At 35.0% G+C, this 19,560-nt stretch overlaps 3 protein-coding genes across 4 annotated transcripts; all 3 read right to left on the bottom strand.

The window, feature by feature from the left end:
* Positions 1–2,114: 2,114 nt before the first annotated feature.
* On the bottom strand, positions 2,115–6,679 carry LOC107429594 (putative zinc transporter At3g08650). Its single transcript, XM_016040304.4, has 6 exons — positions 6,357–6,679; positions 4,787–5,508; positions 4,140–4,424; positions 3,746–3,874; positions 3,391–3,488; positions 2,115–3,306 (listed from the first exon to the last, which is right to left on the bottom strand). Exons 2-6 carry the CDS (start codon positions 5,261–5,263, stop codon positions 2,493–2,495), a joined length of 1,803 nt encoding a protein of 600 aa, XP_015895790.3. The 5' UTR covers positions 5,264–5,508; positions 6,357–6,679; the 3' UTR covers positions 2,115–2,492.
* An 819-nt stretch (positions 6,680–7,498) lies between these two features.
* Positions 7,499–11,698, bottom strand: LOC107429597 (uncharacterized). 2 transcript variants are annotated; one of them, XM_016040308.4, is made up of 6 exons: positions 11,216–11,698; positions 10,778–10,904; positions 9,674–10,297; positions 8,681–9,173; positions 8,282–8,363; positions 7,499–7,944 (listed from the first exon to the last, which is right to left on the bottom strand). In XM_016040308.4, exons 1-6 carry the CDS (start codon positions 11,243–11,245, stop codon positions 7,741–7,743), a joined length of 1,560 nt encoding a protein of 519 aa, XP_015895794.3. In that variant the 5' UTR covers positions 11,246–11,698; the 3' UTR covers positions 7,499–7,740. The 2 variants fall into 2 exon arrangements, with proteins under 2 accessions (XP_015895794.3, XP_048318700.2); XM_048462743.2 differs by lacking the exons at positions 10,778–10,904; positions 11,216–11,698 and adding an exon at positions 10,492–10,738.
* Positions 11,699–14,835: 3,137 nt separating this feature from the next.
* Positions 14,836–19,464, bottom strand: LOC107429592 (disease resistance protein RUN1). Its single transcript, XM_025078015.3, has 6 exons — positions 19,459–19,464; positions 18,818–19,383; positions 17,441–18,539; positions 17,008–17,343; positions 15,804–16,884; positions 14,836–15,518 (listed from the first exon to the last, which is right to left on the bottom strand). The coding sequence occupies exons 1-5, from the start codon at positions 19,462–19,464 to the stop codon at positions 16,258–16,260; spliced, it is 2,634 nt and encodes an 877-aa protein (XP_024933783.3). The 3' UTR covers positions 14,836–15,518; positions 15,804–16,257.
* Between the last annotated feature and the right edge of the window lie 96 nt (positions 19,465–19,560).

The raw sequence follows: 19,560 nt of genomic DNA, 5'->3' as shown, positions 1-19,560 counted from the left end.
ATGATGCAAATGTTGCAGTTTTTTGCCTCCACTTGGACAACTACCCTCGCTCCAAACTCTTAATATTGAAAGACTTGATGGAATAGTAACTGTGGGTGCTGAGTTTTATGGAAATGGTACTTCTTCTGTGATAAAGTCATTTGCATCATTGGAAGTCATATGCTTCCATTCGATGTCAGCATGAGAACAATGGTTACTGATGCAAGTTATTGAGGATGGAGAAGTTTTTCCTGAGCTTCAAGGACTCAAAATAACTGGTTGTGGTAAGCTAGTTACCCTTGGTTTGCATTGCTATCTTCCATCTTTAACAAGCCTTAGAATGTATGCATGCGACAACCTTATTTCTTCACTCCCAAGGACTCCAGCGCATAGAAAATTAGAGTTAGAAGAGTGTGAAAAACTACCACTGCAAGAACTGCCACAAACAATAGAATCAATCGGAATTGGAGGATGTGATGGTGTAAAATCATTGATTGAGGCATTGAAGAAGAGCCACACTTGCTGTCTTTGAAGCCTGTATATCAATAACGGTTGCTCAATAACATATTCTGCAGAATGTCTTCCCACTACCCTGACAGAACTAGGCATCAAGAATTCTGAGAAACTGTTGAGATATCAAAGAGTTGTGGTGGTTCACTTGAATTCTTTCCCTTAAATTTCTTTCCCAACCTCAGCATTGTTGATATTAAAGTGCAAGAAAGTCTAGAACCTCTCACAACATCAAATGAACCATGCCAGGACTTAATGTCCTTATCATATATGGGTATCAGTGGCTGCTCCAAGTTCATATCATTTCCTCGAGGCGGATTGCACGCCTCCAATCTGACTCATCTCTTGATCCACAGCTGCGAGATGCTAAAGAAGTTTCCTGAGAAAATGCATAATCTCCTACCTTCTTTGCATTACTTGGGAATCTTTAATTGTCCAGAACTAGAGTCATTTCCTGAAGGAGATCAACCTTCTAGTTTGGGAAAACTCAGGCTTCAAAAATGCTCTAAACTTGTTACAAACAGAATGAACTGGAATTTGCAAACACTCAAAGTTCTAACACACTTTACAATTGGAGATGAAAGTGAAAGAGGTTGGAATCATTTCCAGAGGAAGGTTTGCTACCAAGCAATCTTACAACTCTTATTATTGATGGAGTTTCAAGTCTTAAAAGCTTGGACATAAAGGGCCTTCAACTGCTCATTTCTCTCAAAAGACTAATCATTTATTCTTGTCCTCTACTACAGAAGTTGCCAGAACAAGGGCTGCCTACATATCTTGTTTCTTTAAGAATCTATGGATGTCTTACTTTGAGAGAAAGATGTCAGAGGAACAAAGGGGAAGACTGAAACAAGATTTCTCAGATCTCCCAAATTGAAATATGATTAAGTCGATTTGATCATGGAGTTAATTGCAGATAATTTATTCTCTTCTTCGTACTTGGTTTTGTTCTGCTTGTTTGTTAGCTTTTGTTTTGTGAATGAACTGGGATTTCTTCCTCCATCTTCCCCAGAATTTACACCCTTGTTTTTCTGTCTATAAATCTTGAACAAATATATATATATATATATAAACTACATGATATTTAAAGTGTTTGGCTTTAGTGCGCTCTCTGTTGAGGGATTAAGTTTATAATGTCAAATTTTGTTATTCTCATATGATCAACCATTTCTTGTTTCCAAGTTTTTGAGTTCGAAAGTAGCCAAAAACTAGTTAGATGCTTACTTTTCTTTCTGCATGTTTGTTAGCTTTTGTTTTGTTAATGAACTGGGATTTCTTCCTTCTTCCCCAGAATTTACACCCTTGTTTTTTACGTCTATAAATCTTGAACAATAATATATATATATATATATATATATATTAACTACATGACATTTGAAGTGTTCGACTTTTATTTAGTGCTGCCCTTTCTTGAGGGACTAAGTTTATAATGTCAAATTTTTTTATTCTCATATGATCAACCATTTCTTGGTTCCTAGTTTTTGAGTTTGAAAGTAGCCAAAAACTAGTTAGATGCTTGATTACGTTCAGATCAGGATCAATTGTCAGAAGCTTTAACATTTATCAATACGGATTACAAGCAAGTGTAAACCAAGGAAACCATATAATATATGAATCCAAACACATAATAAAATAAGATAGGTCTTTCTTCTAGCATCATTAATTCTTTAATGTAGAAGCTGTCTCAAACAGAAAAGCCCTAAAAGTTACAAGTTAGGAGGAAGAGCACGATGCTCTACCTTTCGTCACAGAAATGAAGCATTATGATACTATCAAATGTGTATACCAATAAAGTCATTCTCTCCATAAACTTGGGGTTCTTCCAGGCCGGCCTCTTCTTCATACTACCTCCTTCCTCCTTTACAAATTTTCTTTCATGAGCATGCTGTGTAACACAAGTTCCAAACTTAATGAAGATGGATGTGCCAATTGTTAAACCCAATAACATGTACAAGCTCATCTAAATAAATACACTGCAAAACACAGGCTAAACCACAAGTATGCTATCTCACAGCCTCTGGTGCAGAATTGCAATAAGGGGTGTGCAAACAAACCAACTTGGTGCACGTTAAACACAAAATGGCAAAACCCATGCCCATCACAAGGCCACAACTGCTTTTTCGAGTATCCAACCTTGCTGCTCTCTTGATTATTCTTCCAAAGCTTGGTAGTAGTCCCCCACAAGCAAAAATCATCACATGGTCCAGACCGCTATAGTCAATTCCTGCAAGTATGGCTCCAATAGCAGATATTGGACCCATGAATCCAATTAGGGAAGCAGCCGCAAGGGCCCCATGCCAGCTGTCAGCAGCCCCAAATATGCAGCTAGCAACAGCAGCACCCCGAGGGAGCCCGTGTAGGGATACAGGAAGCACCATGTGACGTCCTAGTCCATAAGCTTTTGGTGCAGCCACTCCTAGTGCAAGCCCTTCGGCCAAAGCATGTAAGGCAACTGCTCCACATGATATGAATGCCTGTAAGGTGTGAATACTGATTGGGAAGCCAGTTACTGTTGGTAAGTTATTCGCTGAAGTTCTTTTACGTCCAGCAATATTCAAAACACTAGAACTCAAAAAATGGACAAAAGCAGCTCCAGATGCAAGCAAAAACGTAAGAGGAAGAAACCCCATCTTTGATTGAAAAAGTAGCTGCAGCGGTCGCCAAGCACCAAGGACAAAGGCAATGCCAGAAGCTGAACCCATGAGGAGAGCATGCTGAAGCTGGAAAGATAAAGCAAATGTGACAAGAACAATGCCACCAAGCAATGGCCCAAGACCAAAAAGAAGTGAAACAAAGAAGCCAGAAGCATCCTCTGAACTGCAAGAAAAAGAAATTAAAATCTGTCAACAGGATCCTAGGTGAAATTGCATTCTCCTTGACATAAAATTCCAAAATACGCACTTGTAGTCATGGGTGAAATTCTGAAGCAGTGTGCTAAGAGCTTCCATAAATGCAACAGAAAGAGTAGCTGCTGATGCAACCTGTGATGGAGAGGCTTCCTACAACTCAAAAACAAGAAACTGAAATTATATGTCTAGAAATGGGAACTAAAGGGTACGAGGCTTGAACAAATACGAACTCATGTCCCAAAAAACTTTCGAAGATCAAGACAACTTTTTTTTTTTTTCCTTTTTTTTTGTCCCTTTTGAAACTTCATTCCCTTTGTGTGTAACTAGAGAGAGGGAACTTGAAGGGAGAAGGGAGCATGTATCTGTAATTCCATACAACCAATCCGAAGAGGTATATAATATATTACCTTGAATGCATCGGGAAGTACCTCAGCAACAACCATCCAGATCATACATCCAGCAGCAAAGCCAGTACAGAAAGGAAGGAACTTGTTGAATGCATCAGCACATATGAATGAAGGGACTGCTACAATGGGCTACAATGACAACAAATAAGTCTCGTGGGTAATCTACTAATAAAACTGGTCAATAAGAGTCAATTTCTAAGACAAGATGAAGAACATGTTAACGATCGACCAGTACACACACAAGATTGTTAAAGGTTCATATTAAAACAGATAAATAGGCATTCCTTAAAAGCTAAAAGTGACAATTTATATGTTTTTATCATAGAACAAATTACAGGTCTGCATTAAATTGGGCATGCCTCTACTGCATAATAAAAACATAACAATATAATACCTGAGGCAAGGATGTAATTACACTCCATAGCATTGCATTCTGAGGAGAAACACCCCTGGATGCAAGCACCATGCTCACAGCTAGTCCTTCTGGTATGTTGTGCACAGCTATAGCTAGAGTAACCAGAAGACCTTGAGAGAAACCCTTGGTGCCAGCAAATGATACTCCAACACCAGATCCCTCCCCAAATGAATGGAGGGTCATAATTCCAATTACAAGAACAACCTTTGCTGCATCAGCACCTTTTATATCCAACATGCTAACTTCCCCATATTGTTCAAGAAACTGAAGCCAAAAAAGGAAGGAAAAAAATGATTATGCAATGAAATATAAAGAGTTTGATAAAACCTAAGCAGCATGGACTGAACAACAACGACATAAACATAACAACTGAAAAAGCTTTCTTTGTTAATACGCATTGCTTGACTAAAACATGTCCATGTTCAGATTTCTCAATATGCAATATCTGCTGCTACTGAGCCTATATTCTTTATGCTTAGATTACAGTATTAATCAGAAGTTTAACAAGCATGTTACACTGGGAAACAGGACAAAGACATATCTCTACAAGATCATAGAAACCAAAATGAGAAACTGAGAAGCTCAATGCATGCATTGATAGAAGAAAATAAAAGAAATGGCATCACCTTCTTACATAGCCAAATAAAAACTCCACCAGCTAAAATCCCAATCACAACCCAATTCCCAGCACTATGACCTATCCCATGACCTTGCCCTTCCTGTACGAGGTCAAAGCTTGCAGCCAACATCACACCAGCAGCCATTCCATTGCATAATCCAGCCCACTGTGGATCAAGCTCTACAAAGAAGAATGGGACTGCACCTAAACCAGTGGCAGCAGCCATTGCCAATGTGAATAGTGCAACTGTTGACACTGAAACTTTGCTATTCCCACTTTTCTTCTCGCCCATTCCATCTTCAGTACCGTCAAAGTTGAAAACTTTCTCTGTTCCCGTGCCATCTATAACATTGGTTCTTATGTTTTTGTGAGGAGCAGCTATCAACTTATGTGAAATTTCACCTTCAGACTCTGCTGTGGCAGTACCGAAGAATATTATAAAGAACAACGAAAATAACAAGACTTGTTTAAATCTCAGCCACATCCTCAATGGTACAAATATCACCCCAAAAAATTCAAACTTCAGCTTTAGAAATTGGGTGTCCACAGCAGGTAATCTCAGACACACAATTGGATAATGATCTCCTTCAAACCATCAAGAGTCAATTCTCAAATATTTCTATGGGCAAGAAACAATGTTAGTTACTCACACAAACCATACAAGGTGAAACAATAATAAGTTGGCATTCCTTGATGGATGTGTGATCTAGGACCAACTTTGCCCGAGTCCTGAGTCAGATTTTCAAATGCAAGGAACTCAGTTAAAATTATATTCAATAACAACATCATCACATGAACATGGCAATGAAAAATCAATAATTTTGTTATTTTTACCAAAAACTAACAACAAACTGAAAGAAAATCAGCAAGTCCGAAGGGCATAGCTTTCCCATAAAAGAAGACCACACTAACGATGTATAGAATTCATGGCAGCTAGAATGACAAATACCCCCGTTAAAGTAACTAAAGTCAAATAGGAGTTTATAATTCAAATTTCTAATATCCCCATCCCAACGATCTGCAAAAGATGCTGAATTAAAAAATAATAATAATAATAAAAGAAAAATCCTATCCAAAAAAGAAAAAAATCCATACGCCAAATTAGAATCAGAATTTCCTTCAAAACCCAAAATAAAAACTACAAATCTGAGCATAATTAAATTCAACTATCATGGGTCAATGCCCTATCGAAGAACCAGAAATTCGAGTCCTCTTCTCAAAAAATGAGAGCTTGATCAATCATATTCCTAATTGCTAGTCATCAAAACCAAATCGTACATAACAAAAACAAAAAAATCCAACCTATTGATGGAAAATCGGCTGTCCTATCAAACCTCAATTTAAACAAATTTCGCTTACATTTTCTCATTAGAATCTTAATCAGCAAAGACAATGCAATTTCATGTAAACCCTAAATTTGAAGCAAAACCAAAGATAAGCAGATCATCGAACAGAATTATTCCATAATTTGTCATGCAAATCAACAGACGCAAATCAAATTTGATAAAATCAAAATAAACCCAATTTTCAAAATAAAAACTTTACCCAAAAAAAAATAATAATAAAATCCAACTTACCAAATTACCCAACAAAACGATCGCAGACTCGGGCTCGCAAATGAAATTGAAAACAAAGAAAAAAAAGATTTTTCAAAACAAAAAAAAAAAAAAAAAACAATAAACAAATTTTGGAAGAGACAGAGTATTATTCCAACTTCCAGACAGGAATAAACCCTACTCAGTGGACTTATTTTGAGTCCGTTTTAAAATAATCCCTAAAAAATAAATAAATAAATAAATAATTTGTCAGAAAAACATTTTTGGAAAATAATAAAAATGAAAATTTAATTTCCCACCGAAAAGTGTGGGCGCGATAGTGGTCTTCTTTCTATCAGCACCTTGGTTTTGTCCAAAACCAGCGACTCCCAAAGTCTTTTAAACTTGAACCGGATGATGACGTCAATGAACCGGTTTTTGGGTGTTAATCTTAATTAGGAAGGTAACCGGTTTGCTTCCAATTAAAGGCAACTAAAATGCGGTTTGATTATAACTTCCCTCCAAGCATTTTCAATCGAAAATAATATCTTTGCAACATTTTTTCTCTCTGTTTTTTTTTTTAATTATTTTTAAAATAATATATATATATTTTTTAAAATTATGCTAAATCTTTTATTTTAAAATGGGAATGAATCCAGGAATGATGGAAATAAACAATGATATATGACCAAAGTGGGCAATTCACACCAAATGCCATCAAAAGAAGTTTTCCAACTTTTAAAACTAAAAAAAATTATAATTTGATTAATAAGGTATAAAATATAACAAGTTGATTCATCTTACTATAAATGTCTTAATCCCACTCCATAATAATAATAATAATAATAATAATAATGTCTTAACAGGGAAAAAAAAAAATTCAAACTTCCGATTGGAAAGGAACAAATCCAGTAGTTTACATATTCCACTATGAATTTTAATAAAAAATTATCAAAAAATAAAATTGTAACAAAAATAAAATGGAAATTGAAGAAAACATGTGAAAAATAAATACTGCTTCCTATTTTTCCTTTTGATTAACCAATGATAAAGCTGTAAAGCTATAATTTTTTTAAAAACATTTTCAAAATTGTACTAAATAAAAAGACAATAATAGAAGCTATCACAACTCAGGAGCGTTCATTTTCAAGGGTGATGGAATATTGCCTAACAACCCAAAAATAAATAAATAAATAAAAATTCAATAGAATAAAATTTTTAAAAAAGGGTCTGTACATTAAAAAGTAGTTTTCATTCAAAAACTTGTATTGAAAGTACTTCCATTTCATTTGGAGATCATCAAATGGCAAGGACTTTAGAAAGCTGGACATTTGGAGATGGTCATGTATAAACGCTATTATGCGCCACCACCAAAGATTTAGACAATGAAACAACTGAACCATTTCTGCAGAAATGGATGCAGATTTCAGGAGCACCAATTCCAGCAGTAGAAGGAAGAAGGGATACGCCCCGTTCGCCGAATATAGTCAGCTTGCTGCTCCGTTTTTGCAGCTTGCTGGCTTCTCTTGGCTTCGGCAGCTGCTCGTTTTTCTTCGGCCTTGTGCCTTGCAGCTGCTAGCTTATTCATAAGCTTATCATGTGCCCGCCCCCTCATCCTTTCAACCTCTACCTGAAATCCATGATGGCCAGTTTCGACAAATGCAGTTTCCATGAGAATTAAAGAAACCAAACAATTCAAGCTTGGCAATGAACGTTTAGTAAGTACCATTTATTGAAATGAAGATCAATGAACATCAATTCATTATTCTAATGTAATGTTTGATTCATATCAGGTGTTGACAAAGTTTGACAATATGCTTGGAAAGATAATGTTGGCATAGAAAAAAAGTTATTGCTTTTCGAATGCTCTTTAAATTTTTGTCAAAAGCTAAAAATGAAACATATTAAATAAAAATTACAAAAAGATTGATATTGCAAAATAATTTTTATAAGATTCTATGATTTACCTCAATTTTCCTCATTTCAGCTTCTGTCTTAGCTTTCTGATGATTCTCCCATGCTTGAATTTTCATCTCTTCACGTTTGAACCTAGACAATCAAAGTCATTTCAGGCCACAAAAATGAGAGGACAGCATTTAAGATAGCAAAAGTCTTAAAATGTTCTTTTGTTATGTACTTGTGTAAACCTTGTAACAAACAGGTTGGTTCATTTATATGAAACCATGAATGAAAACGAATTAAACCTACATATACTGTCTCATCACATGGGCCATCCATCAGAACTAACTAGTAGCTTTGAGATTCCATCCGTCAGAACTAACTAGTAGCCTAGTACCTAATTGGAACAGGTAAATGGGAAGGGTAGAGGGAAAAACATAAAGAAAATTTAATGGGAGTGAATCAACCTGGCCATGTACTTGGCTTTCTCTGCCTCTTCCCATGCTGCTGCACGTGTCTCGATGACACTTTTAGCTTGTTGTTCTGCTGCTACATTTTTCAATGATGCAGACGCATCCTTATCTTCTTCCTCCTTGCTAGCCCAGGCAGCAATGTTCATTTTACCAAGCTGTGTTCCCAGAGCCATTATTTCCCTCCTGGTTTTCACTTGTAGCTCCTTTTCCGACAACTGATTGTTAGGATTTAAGTTGTCAGTAGTTGGATCCGCACGAGAGGATTCTGGTGCAGTTCTGCCAGGAGTTGATGGCCTTGAACCATTTGGGCTACGGATTGGCGTTGTTGCCCTCACAGGAGTTCCAGTCCTGGAAGGCTCTTGGCTAGCAATAGGTGTCATTTCTGTACCCATATCTCTCATTGATACTGACCTAGCTGTTGAAGGTGGAGGAATGAATGTCATCGCACTGTGGATGGCTACAGATGAATCATGACGGCTGAGATTAACTGCAAAACCACATGCAATTTGTACAAATTGTAAGTTGAAAATTAAATCATATATTTCATTATATAAAACTTGCAACTTAATTTGCTGCAACCAAATATTTATTTCTTGACATCGTACTTTGGCTCAAGAATGGTATCCCACAACTTCCATCGCAAAAGCATAATTTGCTTGGTATTATTTCTTCTTCTTCTTCACTAATATGTCGTTTTTCATTTACTTTTGTTGTAATACATGGCAAAACCTTTCATCCAAGCTAAAAGTGTCATCATAAACAAATCATCGCAGAAGAGAATTCACTTTTCATCCAAGTTCATACCCAACATTCTACAAAAAGGACACTTGCATTTTAAAATGGCAAAGCCTAGTAAAACTATTACATAATAGTTTAGAACATAGATGAGAGAAAGCATATGACTAGTGTGAACTGCAGATCATATAACTTATTTCAAGTAGAACAAAAAACAAAACAAACCGAAAACAAAAGCAACTTGATTCTTACTTGCTGATTCTCCTACAGAGTTCTCAATCATAAGCACAGGCTTTCCATATGAATCTGCAGTAGGATATGAGTTGGTCTCCCAATTAACAACCTTCTGCCCCCAACTTTCCATTTTAGCTTGATTTGTATCCATTCGTTTTGTATCTGGTTCTTCAAAAGCAACTACATTTTTATCAGGAACTTCAACAACCACCTTCGTCGATGGTTGCCGACTTCCATAACCAGGATTTGCCCCCTTTCTTGAACCAACTCCTAGCCCATTCTGCCCATGAGTCTGCCCTGTCTTTGGTCGATTAGAAGTTGGACTTTGTATCCACTTCTGGGCATCATCCCATTTGGATCTCACTGGTTTCGAGAATGGCGCCAGGGGCAGTCTTTGTGCAGCCCTCTCAGCCTTTTGAAATTCAAAGATTGATGAGGACACACTCATCCCATCATGCCCACTATCATAATCTAAAGAAGGGTCTTCTTGATTCCTAATTCTGGAATTAACATATGAGTTATCCTTCAATACATGATCACCAACCATCTCTGACCCTAACAAGTTAGGCGCAGAGGAAGTCGAACATTCAGGAAGGACACTCACAACATCTACATCTTTGCAGCTATCAGAACCACTACCACCTGCACAATAAAGTTTACTACCAATCAAACAACATATGAATGCTCAAATTCAACGTTTCATTGGTGAAAATTCCGGGGGAAGAAAAAAAGGGCCTTTGTGTGATTCAAATTAAAAGTAATTTTTAGAAAGACTGATGAAATTTCATGCCCAAAAAGGCATCCTTGGGAATCCAATTAACACTACATATCCTCACCGGTGTACTACTACTTGCGCATCAAATAGAACCACTCCCTCCGTTTGGTTTCTGAGAAAGCTTAAGGTAAATCAAAAGAAATTGAGATTAAAAATGTTACCATTCTCCCCTTAGATTGGGATGGCAGTTGACCCATATGCTAACTTTCCGCAATATGTTATAAGAATCGAAGATTCAAAATCTCTAGTTCTACTACTTTTTGGATACTTATAAGTAATCCAAGGCTAACCTTCCCAGCAGACAAAGAAACATTTTAAAAATAAGAAAAATTAAAAGAAAAGCTAACCATTATCATTAACGTCAAAAGGTTGAGATCTCAATGTAAAAGTAGATTCAAGGCCTTGCTCTTCCTTTCTCTGCTTCTCCACTCCCAATAGCATGCTCCTCAACTTCCCAGGCGAAAATCCACCACCCTGCACACATTCAAAGTTCCCAAGAAAAAAAAATTCACACAAACCATTCAACAAAACAGGAAACCCATATGAATAGCTCTCCCGGGTTTTTCACTAGAAATCCCAGAAAACTTTTCCCAAATGGGAAACTGGGTTTCAACTTGACAGATCAAAGTGTAGCCAAGCAAAAGAGACCGGAACAAAAAATAAATAAATGAAAAAAAAATAAATAAAAAAAAATAAATGAACTTTTTTTATGCTCGTATATATTTCCAACATTGGGACAGGAGAAAGTGCACAAAGAAAAAGTGAGAAGAGAAAGAAAAAGAAACCTGAGGCTTCTGGATCCTTTCATAATCCATTGAAAAGCTTTGCAATTTGCAATAAATCTGCGGAATTTTCTTCTGGGTTTGTTCTTCTGGTGGGGAAAAAAGCTAAATGGGGAAACTTGACGTGTACATAATGTGCAATGAAGAATAACACTCAATCACCACTGAGACGGTCTCTCAAAGTTGCAGAGTGGCACAGAGTGAGAGAGAGTAAATGGAGTGTGTGATTTTGCATTTTGGAAGCAGACAAAAAGGGTTCAAGGGAAATAGGAGTTGGACCCCCATCCCTATTTTTTTTTTTTTTTTTTTCTCTCTAACTTATATTCACCTCTTTTTGCTTCTTGTTTGCAGGGCTCATCTCCCTTTATTAGCCTAAACTCCAAGTCTTTGCTTCGAAGTTTGAAAATATTATATTTATATATAATCCCTAATTCACTTTATCAATTCTCACTCCATTGAATGCTTTCTTTTGCTGCAAAAATATATTTTTTTAGAACATTTCTTAACATTTTTTTTTATTGTATGTTTATAGTGTATAAAACTAGGTCAGATCTTTTCGAGCTAGTTTCTATACAAATTTTGATTCTTTTTAAAGTTTGCGAATTTTTTTTAATAAAAATATGTATCATTAAAGTTTTTCTCTCCCTTTTTCCTTTGTTTTGATGGTTCATAGCATCCCTACCACTATACTACCACATGTATGTTTCTCTCTTTAACTCGAATTTCAACTACTTTTTTCTATTTGTTGTATTATTTGATTTGATTTTGACCAATTGTGGACGGACCAGATATCATATATGTTCTTTTGTTGAACTTTCTGAAACAGAATTAAAATAAAAATAAAAAATTGTTTTCCAAATTGAAAAACAGTTTTTTTTTTTTTTTTTTGAAATCAGGGATTTTAAAAATAGTTTCATATGGTTAGAATCTTAAAATAGTAAGAAAAAAGTTTGAAACTAAAATAAATAAAGAGGTTAAGAGAAAAATATGATATAAAAATAATGAGTCTTATTTTTTTTTAACTTTTATGAAGAACTAATTTTTAAAAAATAAGTAATTTCCCAAAAAAAAAAATGCATTACTACATTGATTTGTTATTAAACAAAAGGAAAAGACATAAAAACAAATTTTCAATGCATATCCTAGAAAGTCTTAATTTTTGTTTATATAACTATTAAAAACAGGAAAATTGGTCACAAGGATGATAGGAGAACACAGGGATCATACACAAAGATCCAAAAGGACCATGATGAAAACTCATATAGTCTTCAAGACATCTAAATTACCAATATTATGACAAATTTTAAATTATTTTTGAAAAATACAAAATGAAAAAAGGCAGCCCCATTGGATCCCTTGAATAGATTATGGTGATGGGGCAGGGCATAAGGTGCTTAGTTTCTCTCTCTTGGTCCAAATGACCCTGAATAGGGTGTTTGAATATCTTTGACTAGAACCAGACATGGAATACTATGATTGATGGCTAGTAGGGACTTCCTCAACCTACCAAAAACACTCATATGAGAATGGGCCTCTGCAGTCGGTCCCCATAACTTTGATTAGACCACAGGAGAAAAGTGATAGAGTAACAGCAATCTGTCATACATCAAAAGGACAGCCAAATCACCAGCTCATTGTACCTTCTACAAATAGAAAAACCCCCCAAAAAAAAAAAAAAAAAATGAGAAGAAACTTCACATCACATACTTGTTCCAATGCAAATGCATTAAAAGCCCAAAAACATTCTCCTTCCCAGTTCCTAGATGCCATTGATATGTTATCCTTTAAAACCGTGATTATAATATCTTAAAACCGTGAGTTGTCGATTAGTTTCTATGATTTAACACCTAATAAGGTTCAATTCATAATCATATGGTTAGAAAGTTCCCCAACTCACATGGGCTATGATTTTAGTTTATTTTTACTCATTTTTGGCCATGTGTTTATGTATTCCTCAGGTTATTATGAGTAATAATGAATAAGAAGTGGTCCTTTAACCTTTTTCTTTTTTTTTTTTTCTTTTTTTTTTTTTTTCTTTTCCTTTCCTTTTGGAATTCAAATTCATTAATATATAATAGAACAATGGCTTTAACGTTGAACTGGCTAAGAAGAGACAAAAATGCTTCATTTAAGTTTGGATATTTCTACCAACTTAGCTATAAGAACAAGCCTATCGGCAACCCCCCCCCCAAAAAAAAAAAAAAAAAAAAAAAAAAAAAGAAGGAAAAAAAAGGAAAAAGAAAAAAAAGAAGAAGGAAAAAAAAGGAAAAAGAAAAAAAAGAAGAAGGAATATTTACTCCAATTGCCACATTAAGGAGATATTACATTGTTTTATTTTTTATTTTTTTTGCTGGAAATGTTACATTGTTTTATTGTGCTTTCAACAAAAGGTTTGAGACATGAATCTTAAAAAAAAAAAAAAAAAAAGGAAGAGATTTACCTTATATATCTTCCTAAGTCCTAATTCAGTTATATTTACCAAAAAAAAATAGTTATATTTATATTTAAAAAGGAATAAAATAATAGTTATAATCATTAGTGCTTTGACAAACATATACTTAAAAGCTTGCAAAGTTCCAAGTCTTCTGAATCATCTACCACTGTTATCATTTACATTTTTTTTGGTTAAGTATTTACAGTCCTTGTAAGAATTGCATGTGCATGCTTTGCTCAAAATAGTCTTGGTAACAGAACTGCAAGTCTTAGAAGTTCTAAGTAACTTTTAATTTTTACAGGTGTCCCAATTTACCTGTCCTAGCAATCTCAGACAAATATTTTTCAAAAGTGCAAGCACATTGAGGTTGAAAGAAATTTTAGCATCCAAAAAATATATAAATAAACTTCAGAAAACACAGATAATTTGAAAAGTCTGGCACTTGGTCGATGTAAAATGTTAACCAAAAGCCAAAAAAAAAAAAAAAAAAGACAATAGAAATAAAGAGAGGTAATTAACAACTCTGGTTAAAGAACAGTGCCATTGCAAAATTCATACCAGATTCTCTTATCAAAAAGTTCCACACCAGGTCTACTTAAACAACAAAAACAATAGAAATAAAGAGAGGCAATGAGCAACTCTGGTTAAAGAACAATGTCATTGCAAAATTCATACCAGATTCTTTTATCAAAAAGTTCACACCAGGTCTACTTGGACTTAATGCTCACACCAAATTTTCAAGTCAAGGCCACCAAATTCTGAAACTAAATAGAACAATACTGTTGGATTTATGCTCTTGGAGTAAGCTAATCTATTGATCAAGAGTTTTAATTAATAATGGATAATAAAATTCCTAAACTAGCTTATTAAATAATAGAACACATTTAACTGATTATTAAGATCAAGAAGAAAGGAGCTCATTAAATGGACACAAGTTGTTATGAAACCCTAGGAAGATTAAGATTAGAGGTCTATAACTATACTACTTATTGGCTTCCAGTTATATAAGGTTTACATATTAATTTATTATTTTATAGATATTGAGAATTTCAGTAGGAAATCAAACAACTTGAGAGAAAAACAAAAACTATGAGGTTTCAAAGTGATTTTTTTTTTTTTTTTTTTTTTTTTGTGATCAGGTGCATCTACAAATAGATATGTTACGTATAAAATAATTTGGAAGATACTGTGGATTCAAGAAGATATATATTTCCTGCACTACTACAGGTTATTAAAGGAGAACAAAAGTACATCTTTTAGCGTGGCTTCTTCCATCAAATACATCACAAATCTTGTATTCTTGTAATACAAGGAATCATTTCTAAGACTACGAACCATGTGCCTAAAATAGGGATCCATTTCGCGACTAGATGAGGCAGTAATTGATTGGTTAAAGTCCTTCATGTTTGGATCATATACCAAACAAGCTCCACACTTTTTCAATTCCAAACTTGGACCTTTTACTTCAAATGAAATCTCAATTTCATTGAAATCATTCCTCCAAGTCTTACCTAAATAGTCTTTTGACAAATAGAGCAGCCATAGATGCTGTGATTTGATCTTCCCCATTTCTTCCTTGAACCAAAAAACAGGTGTCTTACACAAAGCTTGCCCATTGACTTTTATAGAACACCCCAATTCGTGTGTATAATATCCAAAAAAGTCGTTGGAAGATGCAACAACATCAGAAAATGATCGATGGTCATGGATCACAAAAGCAGCACATAAAGTAAGTCCTATCCAGTTAGGATCATGCCAATCTGGAGGGAGTTGCATGATTACAGTAGAACCCCTACCTTCATCATTGAACCAATCTGGAATTTGATTTCCAGGAATTATGATATCAAATCTTGATCTTAGATAAGAGAGTTCCTGCAACAAAAAACCATTATGTAATGTATATTGTGCATATATATTTATGGGGAGTGTTATATGGACCAAGACTTTTTGACAAATCCTTTTAGCCGTTGAATAGGTATATCCGATGGTGCATGAGTAATGTGAAGTTACGGATGGTTAATACTATGATTTATATCTATCTATTCAAGTGTTAAAATGATATTTGTTAAATATTGAACCAACCTCAATATATACATATATATATATATATATATATATATTTATATATATATAGAGAGAGAGAGAGAGAGAGAATACCTGAATGTATTTCTTGAACATCATGTGAATTACATGGTTGCTGCTTTTGTCCCTGATCAAATTAAAGCAATTTATACAAGAAATCGTCGACTGCAACAGATTTCCGAGTTTTAAAAGATCAGAGGCTGTTTCAAGTGATGTACAATCTTGAATCTTCATGTATTGTATATTTAGTGGAAGCTCGGGCAATGATTGAAGCCTTTTGCAGGATTCCAAATCAAGAATTAAAAGCTTAGAGAGTTGGCCTATACCTTCCGGTAAGCTAACAAAATTGTTTCTACTAAGATTCAACCTTTTTAATGATGATAAACAGCCTACTTCCTTAGGCATTGCTCCATCAGAAAGATTGCAATCACTTAGATCCAATTCTTTTAAAGAACACAAACCTGATAGAGAAGTTAACACCAAACCCACGCCATCTATACTTCTTGGAACATAACGAAATTGAAAGAACCTAGGCGGTTTTTTTTTCTCTGCATCCTTCAAGAGATAGTACTTTGAGGTTTTTTAGAAGACATATGGATGATGGCAGTTTCCTTATAGCAGTTCTGCTCAAATCAAGCTCCTCTAAACCCTCTATGTCTCCTAAATTCTCTGGCAATTGTTCAAGCCCTGAGCAGCCCCTGAGTTTTAGCTTTTTAAGAGATGTCAACCCACAAATGCTGCCTGAGAGGCATCCAATATCTGTGCACCAGCTTAGATCTAACAGAGAAATGCTAGTTGAATGTTCAATTAATGACAAGGGAATCTTGTCAATGCCAGTCCCATCTAACCAAAGTTCGGATAGCTTCTCCATATTTACCGTAAATTCTGGAATCTCCTTGACGTTTGTGCAAGATGACAGAATAAGGATGTGTAGTGCTTCAGTTTCAAGTTTGCCTGGAAGACTTCTAATGCTAATACAGGATTTCAGATTCAGAAGAGAAAGTCTATTTAGAAATCCAATAGATGGGTGAACCTCAACTAAGCTTGGGCAATCTTCAAGAACAAGTCTCTCAAGATTTGGAACACCTGTAAAATCTGGGGTTTTGGTCAAGTTAAAGGAGCCTTTAAGGTTGATGACCCTGAGTTTCTCTAAAATCTGTTGAGAGCATAAATATAAAAAAGGCAAAGAAATTTGATTTTATGATCGACTTCAAAAGTATTCAAAGAAAAAGAAAAAAGAAATGCCATGGGGTGATTTATATATACAGAAGAAAATCACCTTTATTCCCTTCCAAAGTCTTTTGATTGGACTACAAGGAATGTGAATTTCTACGATCCGTTTAGGTGGGAAACTTGATGGCAAAAATTGCAAAGGATATCGCGGCCATTTGAAGTAACATAATTCACTTGACAGATACTCTAGGCCTTGATGAAGGTTTAAATTTCTATTAACTTCTAGCAATCTAAGTCTACTCATCTTTGAAAAAGCTGCAGGATCACAGTCCCTCGCCTCTAAAATGGAATCATCCAGTTTGAGCAAAGCTTCAGTACTGTGTATTGCCTTCTTCATTATAGACCGACGATTGACAATCATGGTTTTGATTGAATCTGTTGCCTATGAACCAAGTGCCAAAGTATAATCTAACTGTAAATAAAGTCATAAAAAAATAAATCAAAGAAAAAAGTTTTGAACAAAATCCATAGTTCAATACCATATTTTTTTTCAGTACATAAATAACATCTTTAGGACGCCACAACCTGCTGCGCTTTCCAGGATCTTCAGGAGATTCTTCCAGAACAATTTTCCGACCCAGTTCCTGTAGAATGTCATGCATCCGTAGTCTATTGTCTGAAAGAGTTATAAGAGATTTATCAATAAGTACCCTTATTCCAATTTCAGAATGGAAATTGCAACTGTCTAGTATGCTTATCACTCTATCTTTGTCCTTCCCTTTAAAGAAACATGCAATATCCAGAAAAATCTTCTGCTCTATTTCCTCTAATCCTTCATAACTTGTTCTTAGTATATCAAGAATTTCTCTATTGGAAATATCTTTTAGTCTACCTAGGGCACTTATCCATTCATTAACACTTCTACCAGTCAAAGAGGATCCCAAAACTTCAAGGGCTAATGGAAGTCCTTCTGAATATTTCACAAATTCATCTGTCAGATCCTTATAACCTTCTAAGGGTTGCCTAATTCTAAATGCATTCAAGCGAAAAAGCTGATGAGCATCGTTTCGATTCATTTCCTTAATCTTAAATATCTTATCAACCCCATGGGCGACCAACAAATGTTCATCTCTAGTTGTTATGATGATTATACTTCCAACAAACCAATCCTGTTCTCCGGCCAATACTTTTAATTGTTCTAGCCGATCCACATCATCTAGGACAAGAAGAATCTTTTTCGAAGAAAGGCGCTTCATGATCATATTGGTTCTGTAAGTTCTAGTCCAGAATTTAAAGTGCATTAATTCTCTTTCCATTAGGATTTCAGAAAGAAGTTGATGCTGTAACTCAAGGAGATCACTTTTTTTGCAAAATTCTCTAACATTGGCAACAAAACTACTGCCTTCAAACTGATGCGAAATCTTATCAAAAACAACTTTAGCCAGAGTTGTTTTCCCTATCCCACCCATTCCACAGAACCCTACAATCTGAACCTCATTTGACCCTGTGCTTAAGTACCTAATTATTTCATCAACCTGGGAATCAATTCCTACTAAGCTTTTGGTACTTCTTGAGAATGCATATCTCAATTTATTGAATACACTTTGAACAATTTCCTCAATGGCTTCTGACTCATGCCTGCAAAGAAGATCACAGTAAAAATACTAAATTTTGAAAATAAGCACTTCTACAAGTTTCATCTGGGTTCCTGATTGGAGACTATGAGATATAGTTTGGAGACTTTGATGAAAAAAATGTTAGAAATAGATGTATCTACCAATAAGTTTGACTAAAGGATTCAAAAAGTCAGAAATTATAGCATAATTTACTGATATATCCAAATTGACAAAACTTCAAATATGTAAGAAGCCAAAAAAAAACAAAAAAAAAAAAAGAAAAAAAAAATTGTAGCATACCTCTCTTGTAAATCCCACCCAGAGAGATTAGCAACTTCTTCCAAAGCAGCCCTCCATCTCTGCACTTTCTCTGTATTTTCCACGAAATTTTCTTCATGCAAAGCAAAGGCTTTCTCAAAGCTTCCCTTTTGTTTCCTCACCTCAGATGGAGCTACATGGTAGAAAACTGGAATAACGGTTTGACCCATCATTTTCATACACTCAACAATCTTTGCCACTTCATCCAAACACCATTTGGAAGAAGCATAGTTTCTGGAGAAAATCACAATGGAAAATCTTGAGTTTTCTATGGCTTTCAAGAGTTCCTGGGAAAGGGGTTTTCCTCTCTCAAGTCTGTCATCATCCCTGAAGGTGATGATTCCCTTCCTTTCCATGGCAGCATAGAGATGGTCTGTAAAGCTTTTGCGGGTATCTTCTCCTCTGAAACTCAGAAACACATCGTATTTCCATAGAGCAGATGCAGAAGAAGAAGAAAATGAGGAAGCCACTCTTGTGAAATACAAAAGGGTCTTCTGGATGCAGCTTCTTGGTAATTGGTATATATTTTCAACCCACCCGCCACGAAACTTTGAATTCCAGAGCAAATTATTATATTATGTAAAATAAAAAATTAAATAAAATAAAGAATAGCTAGTAGGAACATGCATGATTACTAATTCAAATTTTTAATTATAACAAAAAATAAAAATAAAAATTAATAATAAAATAAATAATGAAAATAGAGTGTCACGTTGTTGACAACT

Source organism: Ziziphus jujuba, chromosome 12, assembly GCF_031755915.1.
Source record: "Ziziphus jujuba cultivar Dongzao chromosome 12, ASM3175591v1".
NCBI classification, from domain to species: Eukaryota; Viridiplantae; Streptophyta; class Magnoliopsida; order Rosales; family Rhamnaceae; genus Ziziphus; species Ziziphus jujuba.
This window is presented reverse-complemented; position numbering and strand designations above follow the sequence as displayed.

Excerpts from the sequence above, each read along its gene's own strand:
- LOC107429597 (XM_016040308.4), bottom strand. The coding sequence starts at position 11,245 with ATGGATTATGAAAGGATCCAGAAGCCTCAG. Across the intron at positions 10,298-10,777 it reads TTTTGACGTTAATGATAATG|GTGGTAGTGGTTCTGATAGC; the intron begins GTTAGCTTTTCT and ends TTTATTGTGCAG. Across the intron at positions 9,174-9,673 it reads CTCTGTAGGAGAATCAGCAA|TTAATCTCAGCCGTCATGAT; the intron begins GTAAGAATCAAG and ends GTGGTTTTGCAG.
- LOC107429592 (XM_025078015.3), bottom strand. Across the intron at positions 17,344-17,440 it reads ATGTACTGAAAAAAAATATG|GCAACAGATTCAATCAAAAC; the intron begins GTATTGAACTAT and ends CTTGGTTCATAG. Across the intron at positions 16,885-17,007 it reads GACTTTGGAAGGGAATAAAG|ATTTTAGAGAAACTCAGGGT; the intron begins GTGATTTTCTTC and ends TGCTCTCAACAG.
- LOC107429594 (XM_016040304.4), bottom strand. The coding sequence starts at position 5,263 with ATGTGGCTGAGATTTAAACAAGTCTTGTTATTTTCGTTGTTCTTTATA. Across the intron at positions 3,489-3,745 it reads TACTTCCCGATGCATTCAAG|GAAGCCTCTCCATCACAGGT; the intron begins GTAATATATTAT and ends TTTGAGTTGTAG. Across the intron at positions 3,307-3,390 it reads AATTTCACCCATGACTACAA|TTCAGAGGATGCTTCTGGCT; the intron begins GTGCGTATTTTG and ends TTTTTCTTGCAG.